This window comes from Megalops cyprinoides, chromosome 25 (genome assembly GCF_013368585.1).
Source record: "Megalops cyprinoides isolate fMegCyp1 chromosome 25, fMegCyp1.pri, whole genome shotgun sequence".
In the NCBI taxonomy this organism is placed as follows: Eukaryota; Metazoa; Chordata; class Actinopteri; order Elopiformes; family Megalopidae; genus Megalops; species Megalops cyprinoides.
The window spans coordinates 18,588,841-18,606,612 of NC_050607.1; the positions used below are offsets into that span (position 1 = coordinate 18,588,841).

At 43.9% G+C, this 17,772-nt stretch overlaps 1 protein-coding gene across 2 annotated transcripts in view; it reads left to right on the forward strand.

The window, feature by feature from the left end:
• LOC118771794 (voltage-dependent calcium channel subunit alpha-2/delta-1-like) overlaps nucleotides 1-17,772 on the forward strand; it is a 157,054-nt gene that overhangs the window by 47,959 nt on the left and 91,323 nt on the right. For both annotated transcript variants that reach the window (XM_036519832.1, XM_036519834.1), the window contains exon 4: nucleotides 12,923-12,982. In XM_036519832.1, the coding sequence (XP_036375725.1) occupies nucleotides 12,923-12,982 (60 nt within the window). The remainder of the gene's footprint in view (nucleotides 1-12,922; nucleotides 12,983-17,772) is intronic.

Here is a 17,772-nt window from a genome sequence, read left to right on the forward strand (position 1 = left end):
GTCGTGGAGTAGGGCGATTGATTGACACATGCAAAAAGCGAGGGTCCTAATTTTAGTCCGTCTCGAAAGAAGACCATTAGGAGCAAACTGACAGGAGAGAAAAAGGATATCAACAAGCACAACCGGTAAATCCTGAACTCATTAGCCCCGGGATTACACCAGGATCCTTCCGGAAAGCCAGTCGACCACAGGAGAGCCGGAGAGAGATTGATGGTCAAATTAGCAGCAGTGACAGGTAAAATCAGTACCGGCACGGAGTGAAAGATGCTATCAATTAAACCCCGCTCCCTCTCGTAGTGTCCCACCACCTGCAGGAATGGCTTGCCTTTCCAAAAATATTCCGCCAGTTTTTCTCCAAAACAAATGAGATCGTTAGGAATTCATTAGTCGCCTTAGGCCACACGCACCAGTTTATAACGTGTAATTAAGGCGTCTCCTGGATGTGACCTCTGTCAAACGGAATGTCTGTGAAAACATGGCTCTCGCTGTTAAAGCTGGCAGAAGCGTTGCCGGGGCCACCTTCCTGTTTGTCTCCCTTGTGGAGAGCCCAACAGACTCCACACGTAGTTAGCTGTGAGGTACAGCAAGGATGCTTGAGATGTAAGGTGAAAATGTACATTTACATTTATTGATTTGGCAGATGCTTTTATCCAAAGTGACTTACAAGTGAGGCAGAATACAGCACAGGCAAAAAGCCACATAAGGAGTGAACAGTATTATAAGCACTACATGACAAAGTTTCAATAGTTGGCCAAGCAAGGGACAAGCTAGCTGCTAGGAGCGTAGAATATAAAATGTATTGTGAAAGTGGAATATAAAGCTTGAATATGAAAGAATTATTCCAGAGGATGTTCTTAAGGAATGCAATATTTGGTGTTTAATGATTAGGAGAGACTATGTGTAATGATGTTGAGCTCTGACTCATGGCTAAGCGAGCCACCATAGCCTTGCACCATTTCTCACCTTTGTCACTGTGGAATTGGTGGCTCTTGGAAGGATGGTCCTCCATCCAGGTCATGTGACCGAGGCCTACAGGGACCCCAGTTAGGGAGGAAGGGTGACCCCCCCAGCTGACTCCCTGACCACGCCCTCCCCTTAACTGCCCGCCCCCTGGGGAGAGCTTTAACGAGAACAGGGACCGGCCACACCAGGGCCAGGATGTCACCCCCCACTCACATCCTGTCGTTGACCCCTCATGACCCACACAATCTCACCTCATCTGTCACCTCACCCTGCAGAGTCCAGCAGAATCTCATTACATCTAGTGTGGTGTCCATTCCAATTTTTCAGTCTATTCACCTATAAGGACAGAGGTAGAGTTCCATTTTCCATATATGCGTTGTCATTTCCCAGCGTACTAATGTAAACGTATGCTCTGTACAACAGAACTAAAGTAACCATTGTCTCTGTGTTTATATTGCAAACAATGCTTTTTGGAATTGGTGAAAAAACTTGGCTACTTGGTGATTTACAAAGCCAATCCACGGCAGAGTTGACTTTTGCTTGAATGTTGATTTGCTGCGATTTTGGACTGACTGCAGGAAAGGATCGTGAACGATGTACGACTGAATGCGGTGTGACACGAAAGTCACAGTCGGGAGAACTCTCGCGGGAGACGTGATTGACAGCCCGTTCAGCCCCCTCGCCCGTTCTTAGTCTACCGCGGCAGCGGAGAGGCAGAGAGTCACTGGAAATATACTGGAATTGAGACAGCCAGGAGTCAGGAGTGTGGCGGAGAGGGTGTGTGTGTGTGTGTGTGTGGGTGTACGTGCACGCCCGCGCGCTTCATATGACATTTTTAGATGTTAAACACAGCCCTGTGAAATAACAAACATTAACTGAGGTAAAGGCGATGACCCCCCTTTCCCCAAAAATTTAGATAATTCATAAATATTATAGGCATGCTAACTATTTAATCTGTCACCACAAATTCATACTGTGTCAGTTTTATGTTGTTGTTTTTTTTTTTTTTTTTACTTCTGTTAAGCATGCTGATTCAAAATACTTTGCACGCCATTTACATGTCATTTTACGGTTGTAATTTGTACCCCTCAATAAATAAGTCGAGCGATAATGTCAGGCGTGGATATATGCGCAGTAATTGCAGGGAAAATACGGCGTTTCTGCTCTGTGATGTGTCGTAAAATAGATCCACGTGGCAGAACATATTTAATCTGCTTTTGGGCCCCAGGCCAAAGTGGTGCTGAAATCCCACCTCGCTACCCCTGTCTGGAAAACAAAAGCGCCCAATGTAATTGGATTGAACCTCTGCACTTTCCAACGGAAAAAAAAGCTCCTTGAAATTCAATCACGGATTTACCAATCTCTACCCTTCAGATACCAACGGGAGATTGATTGGTGTTGGAAACCCAGCCATTTTGTGTAGGCTGCAGGAATATTGTTTCAAAAGGTGCTTTTCATATTTCGGGTTTTCAAATCGACCCGTTTTGGGGGTTGCAAACGGCAATAGAAGAGGCTATCGTAATATTGCGAACGGTTCACAGAAAACACTGTCTGTTCTCAAACTTTTTTTTTCTTTTACCAAGCTTGGTAACCATGTCTGAAACGTTGTTTTCCCACACATTTTGCTCAAACATTTGAGGTGTCAGTTGATAACTCTAATTAAAATGGTTTAGTTGAGTTGTACGTGTTGAACGCGCAGTGATGGTCTAATTATGGTTGTAGCCTATCTGTGTCACCTGCGTCTGTGGACGCGGTCTGACAGCGTTTCGGCTGACGTCGAGCCGGGAGAAAGCGGCCAGAGAAAAGCTCTCAAATCTGCAACATGGATTCGTGTGATTTGAGGTGCTCTTTGGACAAATGTGTTTGTTGAAAGCGGTTCATTGACAAATCACAAATGCAGCCGTTTAAGAGCCTCAAATTTAAAGCGAATTTTATCCAGTAAAACCCAGCAATGTCGCGTTGATGATGAAATAAACGTTTAGTGAGCGGACAATGCTCTGAACCGTTACCAAACTTCCTGACTCGCTCACGAGAGAATACATGATGTCTGAAGCAAACATAGATTCGGTGCAGTGCAGTGCCTGAACTAATGAAGTAGCCTGTGCAGGAAAGGCTCGTTCCGCTTAGTGTTTTCTCTTAAAATATATGCTTTTTGGTGTGGGTGTATTATACACCATTATATATAATTGAATAACGCATGTCCAGCATGTGTTTCGTTACTTAGTTGTAAATGTTGAAAGTGCGTCTCAATATAGCATGCGTAAAAAGACGCTTGTCTCCGTTTCTATAATTCCTCATAGTACACACGCTCCTTTCTTAATCTGCTTGGGGGGTGGGTGCAATGATAGATGGGTCCATCACCGAGGCGGAAACATCTTCATCTCCGTGTTGACATGCTAAGGTTCAATAAATAACCTATGAGGCGCAGCGCTAAATGGAAGAGGATCCGTAAACTGGATTTATGACGGGCACTGATTCAATGAGCCGGGCGCGCTGCGCTGACGGCCTCACTATTTGAGAAAGCACCCTTTTCCTCGGGGTCTCTCATGCCCACTGGGCATTTCCTGGTTGTCACTTAGACACGGGAGGGGGGAATTAATTTCCGCTCCGAATTGGGTGCCCGTCACTGTTTGCGTAGCCTCTTGTTTCGGGAGCGTGAAATGGCTGGCTTTTGTTGATGCGCTCTTCGCGGTTAATTTAACGCCCATCATTCCGCACCTCTAGATCCGCAGATTTGCATTTTCGAATAAGGAAGATTAGCCGGGAAACGACACACACACACACACACACACACACACACACAAAAAGCACACGGGCCAATTTTACGGAACGCGAACGCGCGTGGGAAAAAGCATTTGTTCTCGGGTGACGGCGAGGCGAGAACGCCGCTATTATATGGGGAAATTCATTAAAATCAAGACAAGATGAATGTCTTAATATGAGCTCGGTCTCAAAAAACACGTTGGTTAAGATGTCGACCTTTTCAGTAATTGTAGGAATGATTAGGAATATGACTTTTTTTTTCTCTTCAGCTGGATAGATGATGAATTTCTCCTGCAGTCTTCTCAGTCCTTTATTTATCCCTCACTGGTTTTTAATAACATTCGGCTTTGCTTAATTCACTGATAATTCATTTGAGGACACGGGAAGACACCAGCGTCGTTATGAATGCTAATCCTCCATCTGTAAGTCAGTTGTACTTAAATGACAACAAAACCTGCAAATTGATTTTTTAACACTTTTCCCACATATATATCTTGCCTGAGCTTCCATTTGACAGTAGGCTGGAATAACTGAAGTCTCTCTCCCTTTCACCCCCTAATATTCCGCCTGAGTGTCATTGACACACCTCACACCTCTGCAACCAACGCTGGCCTCTCATGCACTAAGCCACTGACATCCTGCCACAACTCATTAAAGGTAGATCCACGAAGTTGTACCTTGACCTTTTCAAACCTCAAGACTGACAAGCCACACCTTTTGCAACTTAGCCTGTGGGTATAGCATTTAGTCACAGGATATTAAGAGCATAGTATCATTTAAAATTTTTTTTTTGAGTTTTATTGACTTTTATTGCATTAATGAAGCAGAGAAGCAATTTCATGCTTTTTACAAACCCAAAACGGCTCTCTTTTTCACAGAAAGCTTCCCTCCAGCTGAGAGCAGCGTCTGAAATGAGGCTGAGCCAGCTGGTGTTTGCAGCAGGCAGTTAGACGGCAGAAAATAGTGATTATGAGATCTTAGTTTCAGGAAAATGTTTTTCATAAAGAAAGGGCTTCCCCTGGAATGAGAGCGGGCTGTTTTGGAGAGAAATGTCACCAAAGCCTCAACCTTTCGAGCCTTTGGTAGTTCACGGTGTGAGGTGACTGCTGAGGGTGTGGGAAACCACTCTCAAAACACACAAATTACGCATTCCAAATTTATGCTTACTGTCCTATCAAACCCAAGTGGTTGAAATCAGTTTCTCAAAATTTGATGGATTCCGCTTCCCTTACAGGGTGCATTATGAAGGCATCTGATTGGAGGAGGCCTTCGCCTGTTATGTTTAGTGCATTACATTATTTTATTGGCATTTAGTAGACGCTCTTATCCAGAGCGACTTACGTAGGTTACAATTTCTTACATGTTACTCATTTATACAGCTGCATATTTACTGATTCAATATTGGGTTAAGTACCTTTCCCAAGGGTACAACGGCAGTAACCCAGCGGGGAATTGAACCAGCAAACTTAAAATTACCTCAGTAAATATCCGGCTGTATGAATGGATAAAACCGTAACCTATGTAAGTTGTGCTGGGTAAGAGTGTCTGACAAATGACAAAGTAATGTGATATATTGTAACAAAGCATCTGTATAAATGGAAGGTATGGAAATTATAATCTCCAAAATTGCAATGGATGAATTCACAAGCACATACCAGCCCTGCAGAGGAGCAGTTCCAGACTTCATTATTGTGTGGCTGGAGCTAGCACTTGCGAAACGGACTGAACCATAAATTGCCTTGGTCCAGTAAGCGGATAGGCAGAATAAGATCTGATCATAAGCACCACACGTGTTTATCGCTTTTCACTCTAATGGACCTGGTGGTGGAATGTTTGTCTCCTGCTTGATTTCAGTCAGGGAGAAGAGGGGGGCTGTCTTTGTATGACAGAGCGGCACATGGTCTGACCTTCTCTTAAATGACGAGTTCTCACTGATGTTTTGGTTGATTCATGCTCTCCATCAGAGCAGCCTTTGGTGACAGAAACTAGGCAAAGTCGCATTGCTAAGTAAGCCTTTGGAGGGGACGTTTGGTTCTCGCTTCCTTTACCTCGATGGTGTGGCCATGTTTTCTTGTCCTGTCATGTCTGAATGTCTACACACCTCTCTTATTGTCGCCTGTGTTCGTGTCTGACAGACAGCGGTCCCTCGCTGATCTCAGACCTGTCTGACATGCGTTACGACACAACGCCACGCAGCAGGTTGGCCCTGCGTTCCTCAACAGGGAGACGAATGATTTCTAATAACAACCCGCCTTTTAACGAGGCCGACCTGGAGAGGTTGTTATGGCAACATCACACTTTTTTCTCCTAAACCTAAGCCAAGTGTGTTTGCTCATTTGCATAATTCTCCAGTCACTGTGACCCATCAAATCTAATGAGGTGTTTTTAGTGCAACAGCAATATTTTTTTTTGGATATCTATCCTGCATTCAGTACCTGGTCACTTAAAAGAAATGGAATAATGTGGCATTAATGATACTCAGTGGAACTTTCTGGCACATGACCCCGCCTATCAACTGATCTTTCATTTTTAACAGGAATGCTTTCCTAAACAGTACCAGTCAAAAGTTTGGACACACTTTTCTTTCTTTACTTTTACTATTTTCCACATTTTACAATTACAGTAAAGACATCAAAACTATGAAACAACGCAAATGTAATTATGCAGTGACCAAAAAAGTGTGATAAACAAATCAAAACTAACTTACGCTTCAGATTCTTCAAAATAACTAAAAATATTTTTAAAAATATTTTATTGTATAGAAATTCATACATAGGCATCAACATCACGATTTATATTTGTCAAAGGAAAACGTTCAAGCATTTAAGCATAAGTCTTAAAACAAAATATCTTTGAATGCATGTTTGCCACTTTCTTAAACAGTAGTGTCTAAACTTTCCAGTACTGTATATAGACTGAACTGTCATGATATATGGAGCACAGCGCGGGACATTGGTGCAGAGTGGTTATGTAGCGCTTAAGGTGGAAGCTTACCATAAGCTGTATAAAGGAATGATTAATAAAAAAAAACGCTCTGTGTTTGGGTTGCCCCACATCCCACAAAGCTACTATTTAGCGCAACCATTTCAACACTTCAAAGTTTCCAGGCTCTGGAGTTTGTTTGGGCGCTGAAAGGTCGCCCGCGTCTTTGATGCCTCGTCCACAGAGCTCGGCAAGCGGGCCGCTTGGCAGTTTGGCATGCCGCCCACGGCGGTCGCGGTTTAGATCTCGAGATGGTCTCGGTGTTCTGGTGTAAACGCTGCTGATGAGGCTGCCGTCTGTCATTACACTCTGCCGGCTCTGCCGGCCTGCAGAGCGCCGCGTAGGTAGCGGGCCTCGGCTCGGAAAGCCTCTGGGGAATGGATCACTCTCACTTTTGATTTCTCAGCTGCCCCGTTGTCCTTCTGTCTTTGTGTCATTGATATGGGATGGTGTATTTTAGATTCTGTGTTCTAGGGAGTGATGTATCGTAGTATACTTGGCTTCTGTTGCCTAGTCAGAATGCAAAAGTTAACTTAGAGTAGGGCTTGAATGGTGTTATGCACACACTCACTGGTCTGAGAGTGTTGTTAGCCTGGTCTGACACTGTTGCTCATTCAACTTAAATGGATACACTTACAGTATGTTCTGTTGCTGGAAGTTGCTCTGGATAAGAGCATCTGCAAAATGCATGCAATGTAATGACTAAAACAGTGACAGGTGATTGACAGCAGGTGCCTGGCAATGAAAACCTGTTAAACACAAAGATCTCCCATTGGCTTTGCCATGCAAGGCATTCAAACCCATTAGTTTTGTGTGACTTCGGTCTATTTTACTAAGGTCATTGTTGGTAGGCACAGCATGGTACCTTTTTTAAAAGTGGTCAGTTCTAGTTGCAGCTCTGCTTGTCTGTGCTTTAGCAAGAGATGCCATTTCACTTCTGTGAGGGCTACACTGGTATAGATAAACTTGCTTAATAAAACCTCTTCCTAAGAGAGCTAATCATTACTACGCTGGACTTCAGAAATATTGGCATGGTCCTCGCTGTGCTGAAACCTCAAATCATAGCAAATTCAATGCGTGATCGCAGTTAGCTTGCAATATTTAGGCAAGCAAATGAAATGTAGTGATGTGCTAATACTATATCAGCGGTCGAAAATGAATGAATTCATTAGCTGAATTGTGCCTGTCTGCTCTTCCAGAAACATTAAGGAAAGGTTGTAATTACAGGAATCGCATTAATTATGCGCTTGTTATTGTCGAGCGATTGAGGTGATGCTCTCCTAATCTTTGCCCCCCAGATCGTTACCTTGCTTGTTGTTAATGTTCCCTGGCTGTGCACCCTGAAGGAAACGGCTCTCTCGAGGCGTTTTCCAATAAAGCACCGTGACCTCATTGTGTTAGTGCACACCCAGAGCCCGGGGCCGTGGGGTGAGCCGCAAAGAACAATACGCCCTCCGTCTGGAGAAAGGTGCCCAATTCCAACACAGACTAAAAATACTGCAGCATGCAAAACATTTGCATGCATGTTTCAAAGCATGTTCAGGAACAGTCATTTCATCATCTTATAGTCATTACATCATTTGTTTTGTACATCGTCGAAGGGCAGTTACCAAACAATCATATTGCTGGACATACGCAATTGTTACATCATTGTATAGGCATTACGTCATTGGTTTGAAATGACGAAACAGTCAAACTGCTGAAACTTGACTGATGAGACAGAAAAAAATCCACCTCAGTGTAATCCGCTGTTGGTTTGGTAACTGTTTCAAAGTTATTAGGTAACAGAGTGATCCATGTACATGAGGAGCTTGGGCCGTCCTGAAGTAACTGTGTACATGACCTTGGTGACATGACTGTGTCATGTGAGAGGAAGGGGGCTGAGCTGATCAGTATGGGTGGGTTCAGTCATAGCATTGGTGCCCCCATCTGACTGGCCAAACTCAGGTGTGGGTGGAGCCTACCTTGCAAGCTCAGGGCCATTTGGGGTGGTTGAATTTCTGGAGATAGATTGTAGCTCACCCCAAACACATTCTGGGGGTAACAGAGGTCAGCTGCCCCTCCCCCCCTCCCCAGAATGGCTATCCTAATACTGCAGATCGAGGCGTGTGAATTTCAGAAGTTTTTTTTATGTATGTATATAACTGCAGTCCTCCGTGTGGGAGATATCTTGGAAACTTATGAAACACTTATAATGAAATGGCTGAATATTTCGGAAGACTTTCTCACAGCTCCTGCTGACTCCCTCTGAGCCCTCGCTCCCTGTCTGGATGTATGGAGGGCAGTTCTCCTCCTCCTCCTCCCCCTCTCCCAAACAAACAAGAACAAACAAGAACTCACAGTAATGCACCAAAAATAAAGGAAACTTTTCTCCACAGCTCTGTTTGTTTTTTGAAGGCGTCAGAGAACGGAAGCTTCTTGATTTGTCCCGGCACAGCATCACTCATAACACGTCTAGTTCCGCTTGTCCTGGGCTACACATCACGTCGGAAAGCGACCCGAAAGAGACTGGCATCACCCACCCTGAGGTGTACCGAGAGCGTGTGGGAATGCGGCCAGAACACCCCCAGCCCCTTTGGTAGTTGATCTGATTTTGTGGTTGTGTAAGCCTGTTGCCTATGGTTTCACGCATTGTATCTCTACTAGCTAGCTTGTACCTTGTCTAGTCAACTGTTGACAGGTGGTCATGCAGCACTTCTGATGTTGACTCCTTATATGGCTATTTGCTTGTGTGGTACTCAAGTCGTTTGTAAGCTGTAAGTCGCTTTGGACAAAAGTGTCTGCCAAGTGAATAAATGTAGATATAAATGTACATGTCGTGCAGCTGTCCTTAGCAGCTTTGCCGGTGGTAATGACGGTGTTACCAGGTCCCTGGGGAGAGGGTGGTCCAGAGACCTGGCGGGGGGTCCACAGTCAACAGAAACGGGGGCGGAGAGCTCAGCAGATGGGGTCAGGGGTAGGCTCTGACTCTGCCGACAGGGGGTTGAAATACGGCCTGGCGGCAGACCGCCCACCCCCCCTCCCCCCCACCCCCTACAGCTGATGAGCTGGAGATGACAGCAAACCCCCTACATGAGAGGGGGGGTGCACCTCTGTTTATTTAAGGCAAGGTTGGCCTGGTGTGACCGGGGCCTGCGGTTACACCAGGAATCTCCCCTGTGACGACCCCCTGCGTGCTTCGGTGGGGGGGCTCATTTTACAGCTGTCTTACACCAGCGTGTCTGTTCCATGCTAGGCTTGTGTTAAACCCCACACTATATCACTGCTAAGCTTATTCTAGGTATGGAGAATCATGAACAGGTGTTTTTTTTATGTCATGGCTCTTCAGTTACTGTAAATACATAACGCAGTGTACAGCACTCAGTATTTTTAAATGCGTCTGTTTATCTGAGGACAGTGTTAATGACCTGGCTGACTTTGTGCTGTATGGCTACATGCCTACAAAAATGCTGGTGTTTCCCGCTGGTGTATTTCTGGGACACGCGAAACAGCTGCCTCGTTGATGAAAATTCAAGATGAATTTCGAACGTAAATCTAAAAAGGGGAACGTTAACACCAGCTTTCAGAGCCTCGGCGGTAGGTTTTCACCGTGCGCTTTAAGTGGATGCCTTCATTGGGCCTCTGCTCCTTTGCTTTCCTTCTGGCTTTCAGAAGTCAGCGGGGTTTCAGGGCAGCCAGCAGATGCATGCAGCACTCTCTGGGAGTCTCACCGCTTTATCTGTGTACGTATCCACGATGCGTCATCACTTAATATAGTCTTCTTCACACATTTAAACATGCCAAGGGCTCGGCAACATCTGTAAACTATAAATACCGTTCGATGCACGAGGGACAGGTACTCGCTTCTGATCAACGTTGGAGGGACGTTGATTCAATGTTCCTCATGCTGACGGGGTGGGGGGGGGGGGGGGGGGGGCATAGGATTACAGCTGGCTTGCCTCCTCTTTGCTGGGAGTAGCCTGGGCAATTCTTTGGCATTGGGGTTAGGGTTAGGCCCGCGCCTGATAGCCTAGCCACATTCACGCTAACACTGGCAGCAGGCGATGCGTTGAGATTAATAGCGGCCTTGTTACATGTGAGAAATGTACACCTGGCGGGAGGGAGATCACATCTCCCGGCTCATGTGCCTTACAGGAAGCTGTCACCCGAAGGGGTCGGCCAAGTGGCAGGTGTTGGGGGAGAGGCCGGTGAGCTTTCTCACCCTCCACTAAATGGAGAATGGGTTCATCAGAGCGCATTTTGACCCCCTCGCCTCTGCTCCCAAAGAAGGCAAGACCACTTTGAACAAACAGTACGCCTTTTATTGATGAGTTACGGATGAGATGCACCTGGTGATATACAGAAGGAAAAACATGTCTTGAGCGCTAAAGGTTGACTTTAGTGAGATTTAAATAAATATATCAGTAGTGTCTTCCATGCCATCAGGTCTCTTCCCATGCGATCTGTTTGGGGACTTCTGCCCTGTGAGTGCTTGTCACAACAATATTCCAGGACCAGTGTCTGGATTGGGCTCAGAGCTGTTGGAAACAGACAATTTCAACACAGCATGCATGCATATCACGAGCAGTCACAGTCACAGCTGCCGTGAACACAGTGGTGTTCGTGAACTTCAGTTTGAAGTTTTCACACATGTGTGGGGTCACAAAAATTCGCAGCACTCTTTTTCTGAAAAATCCCTGCAGAAAAAGAAATTATACAAGCCATCAGCTTGACGCTAAAATGACAGCTTCATCAGTACAATAATTACAGTAAAATTTACATTCTGATTTTATACCAGATGGAAAAAGGCCGCTATTTATGTTGTCTCATAATGGGATACATTCTAAAAATGTGATTGAATTGTGTTCCTAGTTTAAATTAGTTTTGCCACCTAGTATAATTTTGAGGTAATGCGGATAATACCTTTACTAGGAGGAAAGATCGAAAATGGACTGCATATTCCCCAGAGGAAAATTCAATTATACACCATCTCCTCATCAGAGGAAATTAAAAGATATTCTCCATTATATTGCTGTTAACAAAGTCATTAGAACCAAACTTTTTGGGGGGTGTGGAAGAATTGAGACTCAGAATCCAATACAGTTTCAGTAGCACTTTACACACCAGTCTGTCCCAATTTCTCTCTCCTGGGAAATTGAGAGGCGGCATTCCTAAAGATGATGCCAATCCTATCTCCAAATAACAAGGACACTGATTCTCTCTCCTTCTGCCTGTTGCTCATAAGAAATGAGATTATTGGCTTAATAATGTGCAGAAAGTTTGTTATCTAAGTTTCTTCCCATCTTAATGCTTCACCAAGTGTCCTTGTTCATTTGGGAATTGTATTATTTTCACCAGAATACGAGAACCTTCCTGTTAATTTTAGACTGGTAATTGTGTTTGACTGTCAATATCTGTCAGATGGTTCCCTATGGCTGAGCTAACTTCGAGCTGTGTGTTTGGAGCTGAAAGGTGGGGATGTTTTAGCTATGATAGCCATTCAAGGTGCACCGCTTCCATGAAGTCAGTAGTTTTCACACTAATTGTATCCCTTCATGTTACATTGCATTACATTGCATTACATTCATTTAGCAGATTCTCTTATCCAGAGAGACTTCAGCGCAATAGAACATAAGTGTATCCATTCAAATTAATTGAGCAACAGTGTCAGACCAGGCTAACAACACTCCCAGACCAGTGAGTGTGAGCATAACACTATCCAAGCCCCACCACAAGTTAACTTGTGCAACCTGACTAGACAAGGGAAGCCAAGTATACTACCGTACATCAGTCACTAGATCACAGAACCCAAAACATATCACAATACTACACATAAAATAAGCAGCAAGTACTACAAGTAGCAGGTGTTAGGGAGCAGGGATTGAGGTGCAACCGGGATGCAGTCTACAGAGGTGGGTCTTCTGTCTGCGTCAGAAGATGGCCAGTGATTCTGCTGTCCTGACCCCTGTGGGAAGTTCATTCCACCACTAAGGGACCAGTGCAGACAGGGATCGTGTTTGAGAGGAGCGACCCTGTCAGGATGGGAGAGTCAGTTTCCCCATGCTTCTAGAGTCTAGTGATCTTGGTGGAATATTGGGGAACATTTGGTTAATCTTGGTGTGAAATTCTTATACATTCTTAATTCTTGGTTTCACAGCTCTTTTATCTAACGTCTCGATTCATGGTTATGACAGCTATAACTGATGACTCTTCTCCCCCCCCACCTCTCTTTCAGACCCTGGCAACAGCGGCAGAGAAGTTCCAGATGGCACACCAGTGGAAGAACGAGTTTGCGGTAAGCCTGAAATGATATTTACACCCTGCAATTAATGTGCCAAATTTAAATTAGCATAGCAGTATAATAGCAGTCCAGTCTCGATAAAACGTCTGGCGTTTCAGTAATGCGTAATGCGTGGGGGACAAAATTAGATCACAATTTACTGATCTGGCTATATTTGAATCTAGTAAAGGGGATGGTACATATTTTGATGTGGAAATATTTGATTAAAGTGACCACAGCAGATAGGCTTTTGTTCCTCTGAAGATAATGCTGGGGTGCGGAATTTTCTTTTTCATTCTTTGGAGGCTGTGTTAATTCTCTTACCATTTGCCATTTGTTGGCATTGAGCTGTTGAACGTCTTACAAAGCTTATGCTTGCAAAAACCCAGATTATATTTCAAAGAGGTGTTACATACAAAATGTCTGAGTGATTCCTGCATAATTGCATCCAGCCTAGGGGGCCAGGGTAAGGCCTTTTTCTGTGTTATTCAGAATACATTCTTGCAAAGATACTGATGTCCACACAGTATGTGTACAGTACCAGTCAAAAGTTTGGACACACTTTATTTATTTTACTAATTTCCACATCTGAGATTAATAGTAAGGAAATCAAAACTATGCAATAACACAAATGGAATTATGCAGTGACTAAAAAGTGTTATAAACAAATCAAATATATCTTATATTTTACATTCTTCAAAACAGCCTAAAAATATTTTTTTATTTAAAATTTTTGGAAAGAAATTTATACGTACAAATTCATACATAACATTCCTGCACAACTTCACTATTTATATTTGTCTAAGGAATAAATATCAAGCTTTTAAGCATAAATCTTTACATCAAAATATCTTTGAATGCATGTTTCCCATTGTCTTAATCAGGTGTGTCCACACTTGTGACTGGTACTATATGCACACACAAGTACACACACATGCGTGCACATAGAAATAAAGCACCCCATTATGAGTGAGGTGACACACTGGCTAGGAAAGCAGCTTGGATCATGATGATTAAATGGATGTGGCAGTCATCTCTGACTAAATGTGGAGGTTGTCCTCACCCTCTATTCAGTATTTCTGCAACAGAACCCTCAAGGAGCTACAGGCTCCACAACATCCAGTCGCTGTTGCATTCAGGATATCAGGAAAAGTGCTTGCACTTCCTAGGACTCCAGCAAGGATTTGAAAAAAGAAGGCATTGATTGCTTGTTCCACAAGGGCCCACCCCCCTAGCAAAAAGAGTGGAAAGATTCCGGACGTCACAAACACCAGTCTGTCTGATAGGCTAAGCCGTATGGCAGACTCGTGCCACTGTTTCCAATGTCTGTGTTCAGAAGCTTCTGAGAAGGAACAGACTCGATGCACTAATGATGTGTTTACATGGCTAAAATCGAGTAGAATGCTATTCTGATAGAATAAGCAGGAATCTGCTATTCCTCATTCCCTGAAGGGAGCAGAGAGGGCTGACATTACTGAGCCAGCCAGAACAGTCTCACCTTCACTTCAGGAATCTCAATTAAGTCTGATGTAATTGCAATTGGATTCCAATAACGGAATTCAGCTTCTTGTTCCTCCTGTTATAGGAAAATGGTCTATCAGAGTAGGTTTTACCCACTGATCTTCAATAAATAGCTGTTGAATTGAGTGTCCTGCTTTTGGAACGGGTCGCAAAGCCCTAGAATGAGACGGTTAGATTGGACAGTGTTTCCCTGTATTTTCCCCCATCGTGATTCTGCGCAAGGTTATCAGGAATATAGTGTATCAACAAAATTCACTAGATGGAATGTGAGGGGTTTGAATAACCCTTTTAAACATGTTCAGAGGCTTTCCTTTTCTTCACATTTTTATAAATCAAAAGCCTCTTGCATTATGCAATAAGTCATGAGGCCGTTCTGCTTTTTGTGCGAAGAAAAGTTCCATCACTTCTGACACCCTCCCATTACCTGCATGTTCAAATGAAAAGGGCAAAATGGAATGCTTTGGCTTGGCTTTTAATTAGTTTTTTGTATTAAAAGTTTTCCTCTGAAATAAAAGAGGTGTGAGAGAGGACCCGGGGAAGGTGGGCGGATTTAATTTGTCGAGTTTATCAAGCATGTCACTCAGCTCCCCCTGTGATGAGATGTTTGATTGCTTTGAGATGCTTGGTTAGTTAAGATAATTACCTTACAGCGGAGTCACCGGCATGGATGGCTTCTGCGTGCATGGTAACAAGCCGATATTGGCGATACAGGTTTCGATCAATTAAGCTGAGGCAGAAATGGATAGATACATCATCCTTTGCCTAAATGCCGAGCTACTGTGTGGGAGTTAACTGTTGCCTTACATGGTCAATATTATAAAGACAAAGGTTTCTGTTAAATGTTACCAGCATCTCGTGATATAACTGGACCTGGGAGAAATTTTCAGGTGCTCAATGCCAAATGGGCTTCTCAGACGAAACGACCTCGACCTTTATTTTTTAATTGTGCTGGCAAGGATAAGAAGGCATCCTGGAGACCTGACAAACGCGGCCACAAAATGTTTCCATCCCAGAGATTTTTCCAGTAACACCCCGGAGATATCACCATATGGTCCTGCTTCAGTGAAAGACAAGCACCACCAGGACCGGTGGAAATGTAGAGCCGAAGTTTCGGTGCCGCAGCCCTGTCTGAAAAAACGATTCTGCGGTCACTCCGGGCATAACCGTGATTTCAGCCTTTAATTAATAACTTAATTTAATATGTTGCCCTTCCGCTGTGGAGCCTGGAAGCTTCCCCATTTGAAAGTGTTCCTAATCACCAGGGTTACTTGTTGAGGAAATTTAATTTCGCCGCTCAGACCCGGAGACTTCTCTGTGCTCTACCGTATGACGCCTCATATTTTAAAAGACAATTGAATATTGCTACATGGAACCTGCTTGGGATGCCACCTGTCTTATCATTTAGCTTGATAGCTTTATTTTTGTGTGCCTGTTTGATCGATAACAATGATTAAAAACCAAGTTGACCCTTGCAGTAATCCTGGGATTAGTTAATTCTTTAAAGATGACTGCTTGTTTGTTTTTTCAGCTCATTTCATGCCTAATCGGCTGTCAGTCTCTCCTGTCATCTTCTGGTCCTTTTATGTTTAATTCAGGAGAAATACAATCCCAAGCAGACAGAGACTCGTTCCATAAACTGCACCTGCCGTGTTTTCAGTTAAAGATAACAAGTAAAGCCGACGTTTATTTTATCGTCGTCATCATCTTTCATTTAAAAAGATGGGATTTAATTTTTCAGTTCATTTCAGGATTTCACTCGTTTGTAATTAGGCTGTCATTTGCAGGCCATTTGACTTCGAACCTCTGAAGTGAGGTTAACATTTCAAAAAATTTTAAGACGTTTGAGTGTCAGAACACAACCAGCAATCAGTATTGAAACACCAATAACACATAGATATTTCTTTAAATTTCTGTAACATAAATCTTCAAATGAGTTTGGAATGTGCCTGGTAAAATCATTTATTATAGAAAAACAGAAACTATTACTTGGTTGTGTGTATTCTCGCGTTTCATAAACTAGCATGTTGTCGATGTTGTTGCAGTTAATGGCAGGCAAAGTGAATGTCCTCCTTTGAACTGCCACTGAGAATGACCCGGCCCAGAATAAATCCATGCAGCTACAAATGTAGCTAGATACTAATGCAAGTATGTGTACAGGTTGTTTCAGATGGATATTCCATGCTAAGGTCAGACCGGAGCTATTTCTTTTTCACGCTGAGTATTCCTGCAGTGGCGTGCTAATAACTCTGCACGGTGTGGCTCCTGGTCAGATTTATGACAGAGCATCAGGGCCTGAAGCAGTGCTTATGAGCGTGAGTCTGTGCGGAGAAGACTGAGAGGCTGAAGAGAAAGTAAACTTTCAAATTCCCCCCTTAGAAATCTAATCTACAAGGAACCATTTACATGGAACTAGTGAGTGTCTTCTCAGCGCGATTCTAGAAAATTCTGAGCTTTAGAGGTGATTTTTTTTTCTTTCTATGCTGCTGGCCCAGGATGAACTTGTTGTGTGTGTCCTTGACCCTCAGCGTGCTGTTTATGGACTGGGAGGGTGCAGCCTGACATGTTCAATTTCACAGCACAAACACGCTTCGCATGTCTGTGAGAGGAACGGGGCAGAGCCTCACTTACACGCATACACACACACACACACACACACACACACACACACATACACATACCACATTCATTCATGTTTAGAATGGGGGTGATGTGGGTTGTATGCAGGTTGGGGGTGGGGGGGGGGACCTTGCCCTCCGTTTTGAAGCAGTCGTTTGTCACTTTAATAACCCTCCTACAGTGATTGCGAGTTTCCTGACCGTAACTCTGTTCGAGTGCCTCTCAGGGGCTCAGTGGCAGTAGCCTGGGAGTGATGTGCTGGGGTTAGCGCTCTGAATTCGAGGACCACACACCTTGCCTTCAGCTTGCCCCTTTCCTGGCATTGATCTCACGTGGCAGCTGTTTACGAGTCGGCTTTTGCAGGGGAACCGCTGAATTTCCACCGCTCACCCCCATCCTCCCCGCCACCCTCAGAAAACAAAGGAAAAAATATATTGATCAGACAGTTTTTAGCTCAATCAGTATATTGAAAATATGTCAATCATTGCCATTTTGGTATATTGCAATAATCTGTGCTTTGCATGAATACATTTGAAATATATTTGCACTACATTCAATGAACAACATATTGTGTTAGTATACTGCAATGTATTTCATTTTCCAATGGGAACTGTCAGGTATTGCCTTTAAGCTGCCTGCAAACAGATCTGAAATCACCCTTAGGTGGT